Below are 16,044 nucleotides of genomic sequence, written 5' to 3'. Positions count from 1 at the left end.
TTATATTCCAAAGTATGTGTCATTTTACAAACCAATAATTGTAAAGCAATATTAGTCAACGTTGTATGATGTTTGCAATGTAATTTAATCACTGCGGCATTCTGATTTTATTCTTTTAGAACAAGTAGTTTCCCCTCACAGAGCGCATCACACATGTGACTACCACACGCGCCCTGATTGGATGTTTAAGCTCCCTCTGTCTGACGTCAGCCCGGAAGTGAAGTCAAGCAGCAAGTCGCGCCATGGATGGACACTTTGAAGACTTTGCAACGCTACTGTCGTGGCACTGCCAGGTGCAGCAGCAACTTCTGCGGCAATATTGGAAGCTGGTGCAGATTCGCCGACTGAGCTTCCTTCTGCGAAGGCTCACTCTGCGTCGCAGAGCGAGGAGACGAAGGCGGCTGGCGGTGCTGCGCGCTGCAGCAGCGACTGCGATCTTGGAGGAACCGAGGAGGTGAGTGATATTTATTGCTGTAATAAGATCCAAATCTTGTCCTATCAGGTTGCATCTGAGTCCATACACGGGTAACGTATTTGTTGTAGTTAGATATTCGCTGAAGCTGCAATATCAACAGAAATTCCTCTGATTCTTGCACGTTTTGCTCCCCATTTCTCTGTGCAGCGATTGGTGCTTTCAATGTTTTCTTGCGTTTTCTCTCTGTAGAGGCTTGTGGGTGCAGCCTCGCAGCGACGCCTGGTGGCAGCATGTGCGCAGCAGTTGGACCGAGAGAGACTGGGTGCTCAACTTCAGAATGAGGAGGTCAACTTTCCGCCTCCTGTGCGAGCGCCTTCGTGCAAGCGTGACCCGTAAAGACACCAAATGCCGCCTGGCCACCTCAGTTGAGCTGCGCGTGGCCATATGTTTGCTGCGTCTGGCCACTCACCTGCCCATTCACACCATCTCCCACTTGTTTGGTGTGGGATTGTCCAGCGTCTGCGTCTTCACCCAGCAAGTCATCTCCGCCATCAACCGGGAGCTGAAGGCCGAGTACCTGCACTCGCCTTCGGACGCCGAGTTCAGAGACCTGGTGGATGGATTCCGCGACAGATGGGGGTTCCCTCAGTGCGTGGGTGTGGTGGGAGGAACTCGCGTCAACATCCTGGCGCCGTCCCGCACCTCCCATGAGTACTGCGACGCCAAAGGCACCCACACGGTTTTCCTGCAGGCGGTTGTGGATCATGACATGAAGTTCTGGGACGTGAACGTGGCCTGGCCGGGTCGTGTTCCGGAGACACATGCCTTCTTCAACTGGTCACTTTATGAAGACGCCCAGGCGGGGAGGCTCCTGCCCGCGTGGAAGGAAAACATCGGCGGGGTGGAGGTTCCGCTGCTGATCCTGGGCGATGCCACCTTCCCGCTGCTGACGTGGCTGATGACGCCGTATCCCGAGGAGGGCCAGGTGACGGCCCAGCAGGCTGCTTTCAACCAGCGCCTTCGCCAGGCGAGAGGGACAGCAGAGAGAGCCTTCGGACGATTGAAAGGAAGATGGACCTGCCTTTTGAGCAGATGCGACTTCAGCATCACCAGGGTCAGCAACCTCCTCTCCGCCTGCTGTGTGCTTCATAACTTCTGTGAAGCTCATGGTGAAGAGTATGTGGGTGAGGAAGACGACGAGGCGCCGTTGGACGAAGGGGTCTGCCCAGTTGGGTGTGAGAGTGGGGGGGACGTCAGAAATGCTTTGTGTGCACATTTCTCCTCTCTCTAGTCAGTCGTCTTCAATATAGCTGTCAATAGATGAGCGCTGAACTGTTTACCTGTCTTGTTCTCAAGTGAGAGAAATGAAACTACGACCTTTATTTTCAAATTGCTTTTTAATTTTGTAGTAGAAACTGCCAGAACACACACAGACAAACAACCAACCAAAGACAAACTATGTGTGGTGGTCTTCATTGTGACAAAGCTGAAACGATACTTGTGCAGCAGCAGCAGCAGCAGAGTTCATAGGTGCGACAGCTGATGGGAGGAGTGACGGGGACAGCTGTGCGGTCCACTCACTGGGTCCCGGGGACGGAGGGTTGTACCGGGATGGGAGCGGGCTTTGGGGAGCAGCAGGGGCCGCGTTCGGCGACATCCGCTCCATAAACATGTGCATAAAGTTTATAAACATGGAATTATTTGCAGCTTGATGCTCCAGCAGCATCTTAAAGTGTCTCTCTTCCGTCTCCAGCAGCGTCTTCATCCACCGCTCCAAGGAGGCGTCCTCCTTAGCCTGCCGCATGTCTTCTGCGCGGTTGAACTCTTCCAGCAACCGCTTGTACTCCCCAAGTCGTCCTCCGTCCTTCTGCCGCTTTCTTTTCCTGCGTGGAGGCTCCGGTGGCAGGTTATCTTCCACCACCTCCTCCGCCTCCTCTTCCTCTCCCTCCTCCTCCTCTTCCTCCTCCTTGATGTTGGCCACCACTTCCACTGCAGAAGAGAAGCGATAAGCATGGTTTATATTCAAACGATAATGTTAAGTAAAAGTTGAGTGACCTTCATGCGCGGATATTAAATAACGAGAGGAACATTCATCGGGAGCCACCAGTCCAGAGGGATCTGAAGCAAGATGTTTGCTTCAGATCCGGACTTGAGCTTATCAACCGAACTGTCGGAATCATGGCACGTGAGTGGCGCGCAGGGCATCATCGTTTACATGAGTCCGTGTGGCGGTCCTCACCACCTCCCACGATCGTGACTATTGCAAAACGAACTCACCGCTTGGCGGAGAATCCGCTCTGTTCTCGTTCGAAGACCCCGTCGACTCAATCACGAACTGGCTGGGCGGTTTGTTGCCGATGATCATGTCGATAGTGTCGTACCACCGACATTTATCCTTCTCATGGGACGAAGGGCCCAACTGGCGTGTTTTCATGTACCGGGTCCGGAGTTTCTTCACTTTATCGCGGCACTGATCCACCGTCCGCAGAAACCCACGGCGTCGGAGATGGTCACTGATCTGCCCGAACACCTCCGCGTTCTTGTGCGTCTTCTCCAGTTTCTCCTGAATGCCGTTCTGTCCCCAAATCTCCAGCAAAGTTTCCACCTCGTCGTCAGTCCAGTGCGTTCCTTTCGCCGCGGCCATTGTTGATGTTCCGGTGGGGTGCGTGAACAGTCGCATGAGATCCACGTACTGTCTACGTCATGACTACGTTTCCCGCGGGGAGTGCGCGCCAAGCGGACTCTCAACGTGAGCGCGCCCACAGTTGGGGGGCGGAGGGAAGCGAACTGTTGAAAGTACGATTCAGTTTGTAGCGAAAATTGTCACAGCTCCGACGGCGTTTTTGGGCCATGGAAAAATAATAAAACTCTTGTCTTTCATGAGCGCATACATGAATACATGACCACGACAGTGTTTTCACGCGCCAAGACTATTTGATTTGTTAAATTCGAGTTTGAAAACACGCGCACAATTGAACGGCAGAGAAAGCTGATTGTTAACGTGCGGTTGATAAGTCTTCCATTATGGCTCCTCCCAACTGAACAGCAGCTTTTGTTATGGTCCGGCCTCAAAACAGGAAGATTTGAAGCTAACATTCTGAAGTCAGAGGTTAGAAAAAAGAAGTCGGACACGACGCACACTGTGCGGAAGTGTGTAAACCGAATTCGCAAGTGTAAAACACCCGCTTTGTTTATGAAGCTCAAGCACGACAAACGGAACACTCCCCCTAGCGGCCGCCAGAGGGCGGCAGATCACTTCTTGCGACCGTTGCTCACATTTCTCGAGTCACATTAACGCTGACGAGACTCGCATCATCTGAAATCACTTCACCCAAACTGTTGTTAAAATCCACCGCCGCCTGCTGGGAAAAGTGCCGTCCTGCATAATTGATGGGCCGCGCGGCGATCCATCCTCTTGAGCGTCTTTTTGAGTGCTACACTCATTGATCATGTCATGAAGCCAGAGGTTTCGGCCGCAGCTGTGGTCGCAGCTCCTTCGCAGTCGCCTCCCCGCGCCGCCTCGGCTCTCCAGCTCCAGCGGAACCGCGTCTCTCCTGCCAAGTTGGTGCTGATGTGACGACGAGCCTCGCCAGCTGCGGATGTCCCTCAATAATTCCAGCGTCTTCCTGCTAAACGAGGTTGGTGGTTTCTGCTGAAGAATTGTTGCGTCGTGGAATGAGCTCGGACGGAGAAGATGGTGATGATGGCAGTTTCATCTTTCACTGCACTTTTCAAATGCGATCGGTTCAACTTTCAAGTTGGTACTTGCGCCGCTCTGATCAAGTGAGGTGCTTCACGATGAAGGCGGAGTGGTGGAGACACTAAAGTGCGGGAGGATGAAGTGTAATTGTCAGAGATGGGCTCTTGTGCACAGGTCATGTGATCGGGACCGTTCACTGAGGGAGATGATTGGAGAGAATGTGGCTCCCAGCCGCGGTTCGCACTTGTAAAAATCCCGTCTTGTTACGGGATCTGAGGCAGGTCTGTGTCAGTGGTGGGTCATCTGTGAGGGATCTGGAGCAGAGCTGCTGCCCCTCCTCATGACGTCATTCACGACTGACGTGGTCCAGGAGCATGACAAGATCAGAGTTGGTTTGATGTAGGTGCTCATGTTGCGTTCAGGGACAGTCATTGAAATGATGCCCTGCGCTCTCAAAGTTGTCTGAAGTCCTCCAGCGCAGCAGGAAGCCGGTCTCCTCTGCGCCACTGTGCCTCTGGCAGGCGAACCGCGGGGGTCAGGCAGTGGCTCAGAACCATGGCAGCTGCACCAGACCCGGCCGCCCCGGGCTGATGAGAGGCTCCTCAGTGTGGTGTCGGCTTACCCGAGTGTGTCAGCGCAGTTATAGACTGCATGTCTCTGCGGAAGCATTGATTTCACACATGATCCGACGGGATTGTCGACCTTGAGGTTTGGAAATCTATCCTTGATGTAACAGTGCTGAGAGGATATCAGACTCGGTGACCCAAGGGTGTCCAGGTGGGCCGAACAGGTCCGAAGTGCTCGTGACTGGCCTGAAGGAATTCCTGCTGCCACAACCAAAACCTTCAGCCTGGTCCAGCCTTTCCATCATCATCATCATCATCCTCACCTGTCCAGCGGGGTGTGGCCTCTTGCTGTGTGAACACTCTTGGTCCCTCCCACTGACGGAGATATATGAAGGTCTCCATGAGTTCATAAAGTCAGAGCAGAGGTGTGTCAGTGTCTGAGACTGGACCAGGTTTGGGCAGCAGCCACTGAAAAATCCCAACACAGCATCCCCACAGCCTTAAAATAGAGGCTCATCCATAATGCACCAGCAGCCTCTCGGCCCACAGAGGCGCTGCCAGTGGGACGGACTGACAGACATCTGGATGCTGCTGCTCTCTCCTCGTCTTCTCTGCAGCTCAGCACCGAGCAGTTTCATTTCCGAGCCTTCATGTTTTATTCACGTCCGTCTCTGCTGCTGCGTCGCTCTTCTTCGCTCCATCTTGCTGCATGTAGTGGAGCTGACCCACAAACACATCACGCTGGCACGGTCCTGAGAGAGTCACGATCCTCCCAACATGACAGCGACCCACAGCAGCTGTCAGGGGACATCCAGCCGGGACGTCCGCTCAGCGGACCGATGTCCCTGCGTGTCACTCCAGGTCGACCAGTGTGACTCCCTCTTTCTATTCAGCCCTTTATCTTCAGCAGGGTCCATTCGCTTCCTGGTAGTTCTAACTGGTTCAGACAGTTCAAACTTCCTTTTCTCTGTTGACTTCAGCTCTGACTCATCGAGGTGATGCAGACTCTAGACTCCATCCTCTGTCATGGTCTGGTGATGTGACCTCATCGGGGAGGGTTGTTTGCTCCGATCAGAGTCTCTGGAGGATCACGACCTGTTTAATAGCTATTTATCATCAGATACTGGAGTCCTGTGTGGGAGTGGATGTTCCACCATTATCTCAGCTGGATCGGGCTTGAACCACCAATGTCTCGGCAACAAGGAGGTGCTTGTCAGGGGAGGCCCCTCCCAGCCCTCGTAGGGCCTCAGCGCCACATGGGAAAAGGGCCCCTTCTTTTTTGTCATTCTTAAATTCTGTAGGAAAAAAGTCTCGGATTGGTTCTCTCTTTGGTTCTTTGAGGATGGTTCCCCGACACAAGCCTCTTCCCCTCGGAACCTCCGAATGGGAGCATCAGATGAGTTTGTTTGATCCCCTGCTTCAGATCAGGGCTCAGATTGTCCATGAGGTTATTTGGTTGTTTAAAGGGACTCTGAGATTCCTCGTCATCTCGCTGTGAAGTACCTTTAAAATCTAAGTTTGTAATGGACATTTACTGTCTCTCCTCATTCCAACCGTGACCCAAGGTGACCCCGTGGGGACACACGTGGCCTGTGGACGCAGCCTCAGGTCAGAACCAGTGCCTTGGCTGAACTGACCTGAAGCTGCGAGGATGAAACTCTTTCAGGAAACACTCGTCATCTGAATCACTGAACCTATCATGCCATACACAAGCGGCGGAGAGGAAGGGGGTGGGGTCAGTGACGTGCTGGAGTTGAAGGCAGGAGGGGAAGAGGGAGAGACTGCTCACGCTCCAGTCCACTTCAGTGTTGCTCAGCAGAGGCAGCGCACCATGCTCGCCTAGCAGAGCCGGGAGCCGGGAGCCGGGAGCCAGCTCCGACTGGGTGAGTACCCCCGCAGCAGGTGAAGGGAAAGTTTGTGTCTGGAAGTTTGTGTGAGGACGCCGCTCCTCTGGTGGTGCAGGTTCACGCTGCCTCCTGGGATGAAGCAGGAGGCTTCAGCAGTGCACTTGTGCCATGGTGGAGCTCCGTCTCCAGCGCTGGGGGGGGCAGTGCATCTGGGACCGCAAGGCTTCCTGTGCGGGTCAATTAAATACTGCATGAGACGGAGCACTAAAAGCCCGTCCCGTGAGGAGCAGAGTGCTCTGTCTGTGTGCATGAGTGAGTGTGTGTGTGAGTGTGTGGATGCAGTGCATCACTGTGTAATGTCTTGATTCAATTTGATGAAGCAGCAATGCCAGGGCCAAACTTGCCCGGCTTCCTTCGAGCTCCTGCTGAAGTGAACGGTCCGGACCAGGCTGAGCCAGATGTTCCTCAGACTTCAGACTCGCGGAGGTGATCTGAGCTGTCACCAGCGAGGAGAACGGCGCCAGCCATCACGTGGTGATGGGCTTGACGTCCCCTCAGACCCGCAGCTTTCTGTCCAGGATCAGGTGCTCCAGGGACCTCCGACCCCGGCCACATGACCTGCTCAGGAACACCACCATATTTCACAGTCATGTGACTCTTTCTGCAGAGCGGAGCGACACACGGTGGACCCTCCTGACCGCCACCCTTCCATGCATGGAAAAGTGAGGCTCCATCTGTGGTGGTGTTGGAAGATCAGAGCCTCTGCCTGGTGATGACCATCCAGAGTGTGTCTGTTGATGGCAGCACAGTCGGGAGAGTCGGCTGCAAACGCACCCACCATCTGCCCGTCAGCACTTTGGCTATCATCTGCTCATGTTGGCTGCTATCATCTCTGCACGTCTGCAATATTTCTTACTGCTTCATGAAGATGGATCCCCTGTTTTCCAAGCTTTTCCGATCTGTATGTGACACACTTGCTCACTGTTCAGTATCCTGGCTGCTGATTGGCTGATGTTAAACTGTCCGTGAGCTGAGGACGAACACAGAATGTCGGAACATTTTCTCTAAAAATGTCAAGCTAGCATACCAGCTTTGGGGTGAAGCAGGATTTGATGGATGTTGTGTTCGCACCTCCGACCCTCGTGGGGTTTCTCTCATCAGCTGCTGCTGAGTCTTACCGCCACTCTCATCAGCATTAATGGGGAGTGTTTTTGCTTCCTGGCACGACAACATTTGCTTCAAATTCTGGCACAAGTCTGCATCCAAATATAGACGTGTGCAGAGAGGAAAGAGCTTTGATGGATCCGTTTCTACGTTTCCAATCTTTGAAGCTCTGAACTCTGCGGCGCAGTGCTATAAAAAGACGCGTCGCACACCTGCACGACGGCGGCAGGAGGAGACGCAGAGCGGAGTGGAGCATAGTCAGATCCTGCTGGTCCTCTCCACTGCGCCTGGCTGATGTCCGTGATCTCCCTCTCTGCTGATGGAAGTGAAGTTCCCTTCACACAGAGAAACGTTGCCCTGAGACATGCCTCCATAAAAGCTCTGATGAAGTGTGAGCGCGTGCAGCTTCTCCTATAATGGAGCCAAAGTAGGATCTTTGGTGCCCGGGGCGACCTGCAGAGCAGGCTCTCCACTGGATCTGACTCCTGCTCGCCTCCTGACCCTCGACTGGAAGGGCCTTTCTTCAGATCGCGCTCGCTCCACTGGCTCTGTTGAACTTCAAAAGGGGCCTGTTGTGTGGTGGTTTTGGGACACGTCCCCCTCTCAGTGTGGCTGGTGGGCAGCTGTAACCTACTAACTTGTTCTTTGCAAAACACCAACTTCATGTTACATAATGAGCCTGTGATCTCTGGAAACCCAAATATTTTTTTCTTATTTTTCCAGTTCATTTGCTCAGACTCATCATGGATAAAGTTTAGATTCAGTTTCTTTCGGTTCCAGTTGGTTCGGTGGACCAGCAGAACCCGTGTCTCCAGGGCCAGACACCATTGTGAGTGCGAGTCACTAACACTGTCCACCAGGTGTCACACTCTCCAGAGATACCACGCAGGAAGTTCTGTCATGTGACAGTGAGGAAACTAAAGGTCAGCCGACGATGACCATTTGGGGTCACATGACTCTTGACCTTCTCCATCTCCGCTTGGCAGGTCCCACCTAGCTTCTGCTGGACTGAGCTCCTCCAGCTAACCCAGTTCTGGTGGCCGCCGCTCTTGCTGGATCCTGAGATCTGCACTTGAACTCGAGTCTGTCAGAAATCTCAGGTTTCCTTCCCCTGATTAAGAATTGTTGCTCCGACTTTGAAGTCTTATGTAACGGCACCGTCCTTGTTCTGCCTTTATTTTTAGAAGTTCTGTCTGCCGAGGGAAGAAGAGAGGGGGTAAACACACACAGGACCAACCTCCACTTCCTCGGGCGGAGGTGGGTGCAGTGGAGACCCATCAGCCAGTTCACAGCTGCCCTGCAGTCTGGGCATCAGTTGAGGCAGTGTAGCGACGCCCCTCCTCACGGGTGGCTTGGAGGAGGGCCCCGCCTTTCCTTGCTTTCAGGGAGGATGAGGGCTGTGGCAGGAGAATCCCGTCGGACTCGTGTCTCCTCATCCTGAATGTTGCAGATCAGTGCTAGCCTGGCCTTGTGCCGGACCCCCAAACCTGGCTCGGGGTGACACGTGCTGCTGGGGAGGCTGCTGCAGCGTATGCTCTCATGTTTCACTGGCTAATGGCGTGTTACTGGAAGTGAGACGGGGTCGATGAGGAAGCGTCTTCAGGAGCTGGTTTGTGTTTCCTGGGTTGAGCCAACCGCCTCCTGCCTGGTGAAGCAGAGGCTGTCACTGCCTTGTCTCACCAGGAGAAGGAGAAGATGATGTCACGACCACAGACGGTGAGCTCACAGAGAGATGTGGTCACTTGGTGGAACCCATGCTCCTTGTCTCATCATCTCGGTATCACCACAGTGTGAGATGAGCGAGTAAGTGAAGACCCGGACAGGAGAGAGGAAGCTGGGCTGGAAACATGTTCAGGTCTGTGTGGAAAATAGCTATTTTCATGGGGCAACTAGGGATGGTCCCATCAGGGTTTTTGCTGCCGATCACCGACACTGATCACATGGATTGACAATGAATATGTCATCAAAATAATGAGACCTTCTACATACATGATGTGAAAACATAAACTACGAATCATTTCAATTCAGACACGTTTTTATGTACCTCTTCAAATGCTGAACGTAGGAATTATTTTGTTCAAAGGACCAACTGAAAAAAAACCCATTTAATTTGATGTGAGACGTCGCAGGTGAATCTCTAGAGACTGTGTTATGTCCGTGAAATGTTGACAAACATGTGGCGGGACTCTCATTTATGAAAGTTTCCACTGCGGAGGTTTTCAAAAGTTTCACAACCAGCGGGGCTTCATCTGATCACACGTGATCAGTTGTTGTGGTCGGCAGTGACAGGTAGTGATTCACCCATCACCTCTGAAATCATCGGCCGATCACGATCGGTGTCGCAGGATCCTTAGCAGCAACAGAGCAAAGCGTGGAGACATGAAGCGCAGCTCAGCGTCTCCCGGAGGAACCGTCACCGGAGTTGCTCTGCCATGCTCAGAAGGAAAGTTCAGACGACCGGCTCAGAGGAAGGCAGAAGTGGGTCAAAACAATCCTGGAAACTGAGAGGAAGGGGTCTGGATCTGAGAGGCTGGACGACGTACGACTTCGTCTCGTCGGTCTCCAGCTGCCCGTCTGCTCTCTGACGCGTCGCTGGCTCGGATATTAAAGCCTGAGACGCGGGATGACTCACTGGTTTTCAGATGATTTGGGGGAAAAGTAAAGCGAGTGAGGTGGCAGGTGGAGGATGACGTGGTGCCGAGCTATTCTGGGCTCATGCGGGAGCTCCTGTCCGCTCGTGAGGAACCTTCCAGCCTTGGTATCGTGACTGCGGGCAAGAGAGAGGGCGGACCGATGGACCCAGAGGGGAAACCTGATCCGGCGTGGCGCGGCACGTCCTGCTGGGAGCCGGGGGTTTTCTAACTCTGACAATAAGAGGCAAATCGCCCTCATAATCACAGTGATACAACGAGACATGAATGTGTTTATGCACAGAAAGTCTTGTCCCTTGTGTGTTTGCGAGGACTGTGCCGAGTCTTGTCAAGCGACTGCACTTGAGTTAAAAAAAGCTATTTTAATTTGTATGAACCGGTTAATCCAAAATTCGTCATTTAATGGAAGCTTCGAATATTAAATCCAACTGTTTGTGAGGAGAAACTAAGAGTGGAAAGCGGGTTTGTTTTTGAAGTTTTGTTTTGGTTGGACCTCTGCTAGCTTGCGCCTGTTAGCTTAGCTTCTGGAGTAGCTCAGCAGCAGCAGGTGAAACACAAAATGGTCATCGAGAAGCTTTTGCTGTTTGACTGAGCGTGGTCATGTGACAGGCAAGTGCTTTCTACTTTATAACAGCAAATATGTGGTCTGTTTTCCCCACAAAGACACAATTTTGATTCCAGTCACTGATTTGGAGTGGAGTGAGAGAAATTCACCCCAGCGACTCCTGAAGCTGGACGGCCGATCGCTTCATGGGTGTCTCTGGCGAGGTGGGTTTGTCCACCGAGGCTGGAAACACCAGTGTGTGTGGCTGCTGAAGCCAAGTGGAGGTGAAGCTGGTTCTGAGGCCCTGGTGCAGAGACCTGGTTGTGCAGTCTGGTCACCTGACCTGCCTGTGTTGCCGCTCCAACTTCGCCCTCCCTCTCGACAGGGTTCAGCCGATTCCTACACAAGTCGACCCTCTGATTCCGACCTGTCCCTGGAGGAGGACCAGGAGGCGTCTCGGCGTGAAGCCGAGCGCCAGGCTCAGCTGCAGCTGGAGAGAGCCAAGGTGAGGCGCGCCCGCTGCCCTGGACCTGCCGCTTCCTCACCTCCCTGTCTTCCAGGTCAAACCGGTGGCATTTGCAGTGAAAACCAACGTGAGCTACTGCGGTGCGCTGGACGAGGACTGTCCCGTCCAAGGTGCCGCCATTAACTTTGAAACCAAAGACTTTCTGCACATCAAAGAGGTGAGTGCCGGGAGCTGGAGGGTTCCGGTTGCGTGACCCGCTCTGCTTCCCTGCAGAAGTACAACAATGACTGGTGGATCGGCCGGCTGGTGAAGGAGGGCGCGGACATCACCTTCATCCCCAGCCCTGTCAAACTGGAAGCCATGAGGATCAAGCAGGAGCAGAAGGCGGCGGCGAGGTCAGAGGTCACCTGCGGCCCTCGCTTCTCTGGGCCCTGAATCTGGTAACGCTGCTCCCTGTGTCTCCGCAGGAAGGGGGGCAACGCTTCGTCCGGAGGCTGGAGGTCCACGCCGCCCTCCGCAGGTAGGTCCAGTCCACTCGCGCATGTTCAAGCCGCCACAGTCACAAGGTGCTTTGTTTTGTTTGTTCACAAGCCAAACAGAAGCAGAAGCAGGTACGTCGGTCACATGACCCCAGAGGACGCGCTCCGTCCCTGGCTCCTCCTGATGCGCAGCTTCTTCTGTGTCCGCAGACGGAGCACGTTCCTCCTTACGACGTGGTTCCTTCCATGAGGCCGGTGGTGCTCGTGGGCCCCTCGCTGAAAGGCTACGAGGTGAGAGCCTCCACGTCAGATCCTGGAGGATCCAGTTCCCGCGGTGGCTGGGGACTGGTGGTATTTTTAGAGAGGGACAGATGTTTGAAGAGCAGCGCATCTGTTTGTGAAACTGCAGCGATCGATAATGGCAGTCATGTGCCTGGGCCTTGCCGCCGACTGGGAGCTCTCTGCTTTGTTTCTCCTTCCCGCCGCTGCTCCCCTCCCATCCTCCACTCTCATCCTCTTGCTCCTACCCTCAGCCACAGCCCATCTATTTTTCAGAGCTCTGCAAAAATAGCCTGCTTCATTTCAGCAGAGCAGCTCGCATGCAAACAAACCTCGCTGCAGATCACACAGCCTCCTGCTTCCTCCTCCAGTGTGTCCACGGCGCCGCGCAGCAATTCTATTTTTAATAACCTCTTTAGTGTTGAGTCGCGGCCGAGCCAGTCACTTGGCTGTTGTTCGGAGAGAGGTGTCACGTCCCCTGTGTGTGGCAGGTGACCGACATGATGCAGAAGGCGCTGTTCGACTTCCTCAAGCACAGGTTTGACGGCAGGTGAGCTCCGGGGGTCAGTAGGGCGCCGCGGCGTGAGCTGACGGAGCTCCTCTCCCGCAGGATCTCCATCACCAGGGTGACGGCGGACCTGTCTCTGGCCAAGCGCTCGGTGCTCAACAAGAAGGCCATCATGGAGCGCTCCAACACCCGCTCCAGCCTGGGTGAGTGGCTCCTCTGTGGTGTCCTGCTCACCGTGGCTAAATGCAGACGCTTCCTCGCTGTCGGTCGGCAGCCGAAGTTCAGAGCGAAATCGAAAGGATCTTCGAGCTTGCCAAGTCCCTGCAGCTGGTGGTCCTGGACGCGGACACCATCAACCACCCGGCTCAGCTCCTCAAGACGTCCCTGGCTCCCATCATCGTCTACGTCAAAGTCTCCTCGCCCAAAGTGAGAAACAGCTCCGACCCGATGGTGTGACGAGCGCAGTGTGATGAAGATGGGTGTCCCGGTTCTTCTCAGGTTCTGCAGAGGTTGATCAAGTCTCGAGGAAAGTCCCAGAGCAAACATCTCAACGTCCAGATGATGGCGGGAGACAAGCTGGCTCAGTGTCCCCCGGTGAGTCGCCGGGTGTCAAGGTTTCCGTTCTCAATCAGGAGCCGCCATCTTGTCTCCTCAGGAGATGTTTGACGTCATCTTGGACGAGAACCAACTCGAGGACGCCTGCGAGCACCTGGCCGAGTACCTGGACATCTACTGGCGGGCCACTCACCTGCCCTGCGCCGTCCCGGTCAATCCTGGGCTGGACCAGAGCGTGGTCACCCCCCCGTCCGCCAACTCCAGCCAGCAGGTGGGTCCGCGTGCTGGTCCCTGGTCTTCAGTGAAGCTGAGACTGCCTGTCCTCACCTCAGTTTTCAGAGACTCAAGAGCTGATCGAGTGACCCGGACCACAGGAGACGGTGAAGAGACGCCTCCTTCGTCAGTCTGCTCTGTGACGGTGTCTGGTGTGGCCAGGGGCCTCCTGAGCACAAGCCCCCGTCCCACCACCAACTCAGGGCCCGAGTCGCAGAGCTGTGACACCACCGTCCCTCACACCATCGTGGTGTGTGTCTGCAGCACACACACACACACTCATCACTGTAGCTCAGCCACACAGACCTATAAGCTTCCCAACTGAGGCTGGAGGTTCTCGTCCTCCTCTGCTGCTCCAGGTGACCTCAGTTCTCCCTGCACTTGTTTACCGTAGCAACTCTTCTCTGCTGGATGTGGATTCTCTTCTGCCGCTGCCGTGATCGACACCTGTCTGGTTTATTGAGGTTTAAGTGGAACAGTTGAGCTGTTGTTCCTTTGCTCCTAGAGGAACTGAAACATTTATGTTTTTCATTCAATTAAATATTTATTATTATGCAGAGTAAGAGGTTAGTTTCAGTGTGGACCAAACCAACACTTTCAATACGCTTGAAATCAGTTCCCCAGAATCTCTGATACCATTCACATGACTATTTCCTGAAAAAAAAAAAAATTCCAACATCCGATGTTCAAATGTATTTAATTCATTATTTAAAATGGCGTTCCGTGAATATTGTCCACAAGGGGGCGCCAGAGTGACCTTGTCAAACGCAGAATGATGAAGGTTTCGTGAGGTCCAGATTGATCAACCGAACTGTCGTCTGTCCCAGTCGCCAGTGTAAATACTGATATCTGCATGAGAAACTCGGGAAGGGCTTCACGGCGCCACCCACCCACCAGGAGAAACTGTAAATCTTGTTGTAAATACCCGGCATTTACTCGGCAAATGTATTTATATCCGGTTGCACAAATGTGACTTGAAGCTTCGAGCACAACAGTTGCGTGTGCTGAAGTGCTTTCACTGTAGAACCAAATCCGTGCTGTTTCACTGTAGCGAACGCACTTCCGAGGCCCTGTCTCCTCAGTGACAGTCAGGATTTGTATGTCCTGCTCATGATGTGCTGTTTTCCAGTGAAGAGAAACGCTTCAGCGCGTCGCGACTCCTCCAAAGCAAAGCACAACCTTCTCGGACTTGCACTACTGTCTTGGATGCAATAACCGCACAGATGATGTCACTCGTCTACAGTTAAGCCAATAAAATATCCAAACAACTTCTGTCTGGTGTTTTTGACCTGTGCGGAGTACGGAGCCCCTGAGGTGACATTTGGACCACGCGTCATTCTACCACCTACACCCTAAAATGTTATACGATGGGCTCCGTATTCCAGTGTTATGTCTTTGTTATCACAATTGTACTTTGTCCTCAAATCCAGATAGACCTAGATTGGAGTTGCATTTGCTGTTATATTTGTGCCGTGTCATCTCTTTGTTTGCTTCATGCTATTCAGCTTTTTAATTATGTTCTTTAAGAATTCCACTTTCTAAACTGTAGAATATAAAGTAGTGAAGTAGACTGTATAAGAAACTTTGTTTGAAAGTCTCTATTGGATAATAATGTTCAAACGAGTGGAAGTGGAAGGCTAGCGTCTGGAATTCATTCTGAATTTGAAGCAAACGTTTTATTTTCGAACAAATTTTCGCTTGTACTTTGTCCATCTGACCACAGGGCGGCGGTGTCGCGGAGCAACGACTGGAACACCGGAAGTCTGAACAAGCGTTCCGGAAACCACTATGCAAACTAGCCGGTTCAAGCATCTGTGGCCAAACGAGCTCTGTAAAGTATTTTTTTTTATAGTTTCCCCGAATGCTAAGGTTGTTTGTATGTCCGCTTTGCAGCAGCTCATGCGAGCAGACAGCTCCTGGACGTTTGTTTTTGGTTCCTGCTGGAGAGAAACACAAGCGGTTTGGTGTTTGAAAGTGTTTTAATGCACAAATGTCCGAATCAGTTCAGCCAGATAAATTCTGCAGAACAGTCATGTGTGAATGAACAACAAACATGGTGGCGAATTGAACATTGAAGTCTTTTAGTCCCTGAAACTGACACTGTTGAATCTTTTGCTTTATTTGATTTTTCCCTTCTGATAGTGATGGGTCCAGCGACACTGAGGCGTCGATACGTGCGCCGAGCTTCCAGGGCAAACCCCGTGTCGGTGCGCGTACCGCTTTAAGAAAGTCACGTGACCACTACCGGAACCGTGTCGACACAGCGGTCGCGCGCCAAACTGTGTTTATAAGGAAGCGCATCTGTCAACAGGATGGACGCTCAAAACAAGCATCGAGTTATTGGCGCGTTACTCTGCGTTAAATATCCGCAAGATGGAAGACGTCGCTGGTAAACGCAAGTTTTCTGCCGTGTGGGACCATTTCGATCTTGTCTTTTCAGACGACCTGTGGCAGCACCTCGACCATGAAGTTGGCCAGATGATGCGCAACCCCACTGTTGATGCGCACTCAGAGGTGCAGCGCTATATGTCAGCAGGACACGTTGCACGTACGGAAGACCCGCTCTTATACTGGAAGTCCATGGAGGCAACGTTCCC

At 53.0% G+C, this 16,044-nt stretch overlaps 3 protein-coding genes across 3 annotated transcripts; 2 read left to right on the top strand and 1 right to left on the bottom strand.

Annotated features, from left to right (window-relative positions):
* The first annotated feature begins 218 nt into the window (after positions 1–218).
* LOC128749911 (uncharacterized) lies at positions 219–2,009 on the top strand. The gene is made up of 2 exons (XM_053849913.1): positions 219–454; positions 665–2,009. Exons 1-2 carry the CDS (start codon positions 243–245, stop codon positions 1,704–1,706), a joined length of 1,254 nt encoding a protein of 417 aa, XP_053705888.1. The 5' UTR covers positions 219–242; the 3' UTR covers positions 1,707–2,009.
* LOC128749912 (zinc finger and SCAN domain-containing protein 29-like) lies at positions 1,778–3,129 on the bottom strand. Its single transcript, XM_053849915.1, has 2 exons — positions 2,693–3,129; positions 1,778–2,404 (listed from the first exon to the last, which is right to left on the bottom strand). Exons 1-2 carry the CDS (start codon positions 3,093–3,095, stop codon positions 1,872–1,874), a joined length of 936 nt encoding a protein of 311 aa, XP_053705890.1. The 5' UTR covers positions 3,096–3,129; the 3' UTR covers positions 1,778–1,871.
* A 581-nt stretch (positions 3,130–3,710) lies between these two features.
* Positions 3,711–15,533, top strand: cacnb3b (calcium channel, voltage-dependent, beta 3b). The gene is made up of 13 exons (XM_053849830.1): positions 3,711–4,053; positions 11,273–11,392; positions 11,448–11,570; positions 11,627–11,748; positions 11,821–11,873; positions 11,945–11,964; positions 12,043–12,123; positions 12,603–12,661; positions 12,722–12,822; positions 12,894–13,045; positions 13,118–13,213; positions 13,275–13,445; positions 13,507–15,533. The coding sequence occupies exons 1-13, from the start codon at positions 4,015–4,017 to the stop codon at positions 13,534–13,536; spliced, it is 1,167 nt and encodes a 388-aa protein (XP_053705805.1). The 5' UTR covers positions 3,711–4,014; the 3' UTR covers positions 13,537–15,533.
* The last annotated feature ends 511 nt before the right edge of the window (positions 15,534–16,044 follow it).

Source organism: Synchiropus splendidus, chromosome 18 (genome assembly GCF_027744825.2).
Source record: "Synchiropus splendidus isolate RoL2022-P1 chromosome 18, RoL_Sspl_1.0, whole genome shotgun sequence".
In the NCBI taxonomy this organism is placed as follows: Eukaryota; Metazoa; Chordata; class Actinopteri; order Syngnathiformes; family Callionymidae; genus Synchiropus; species Synchiropus splendidus.
This window is presented reverse-complemented; position numbering and strand designations above follow the sequence as displayed.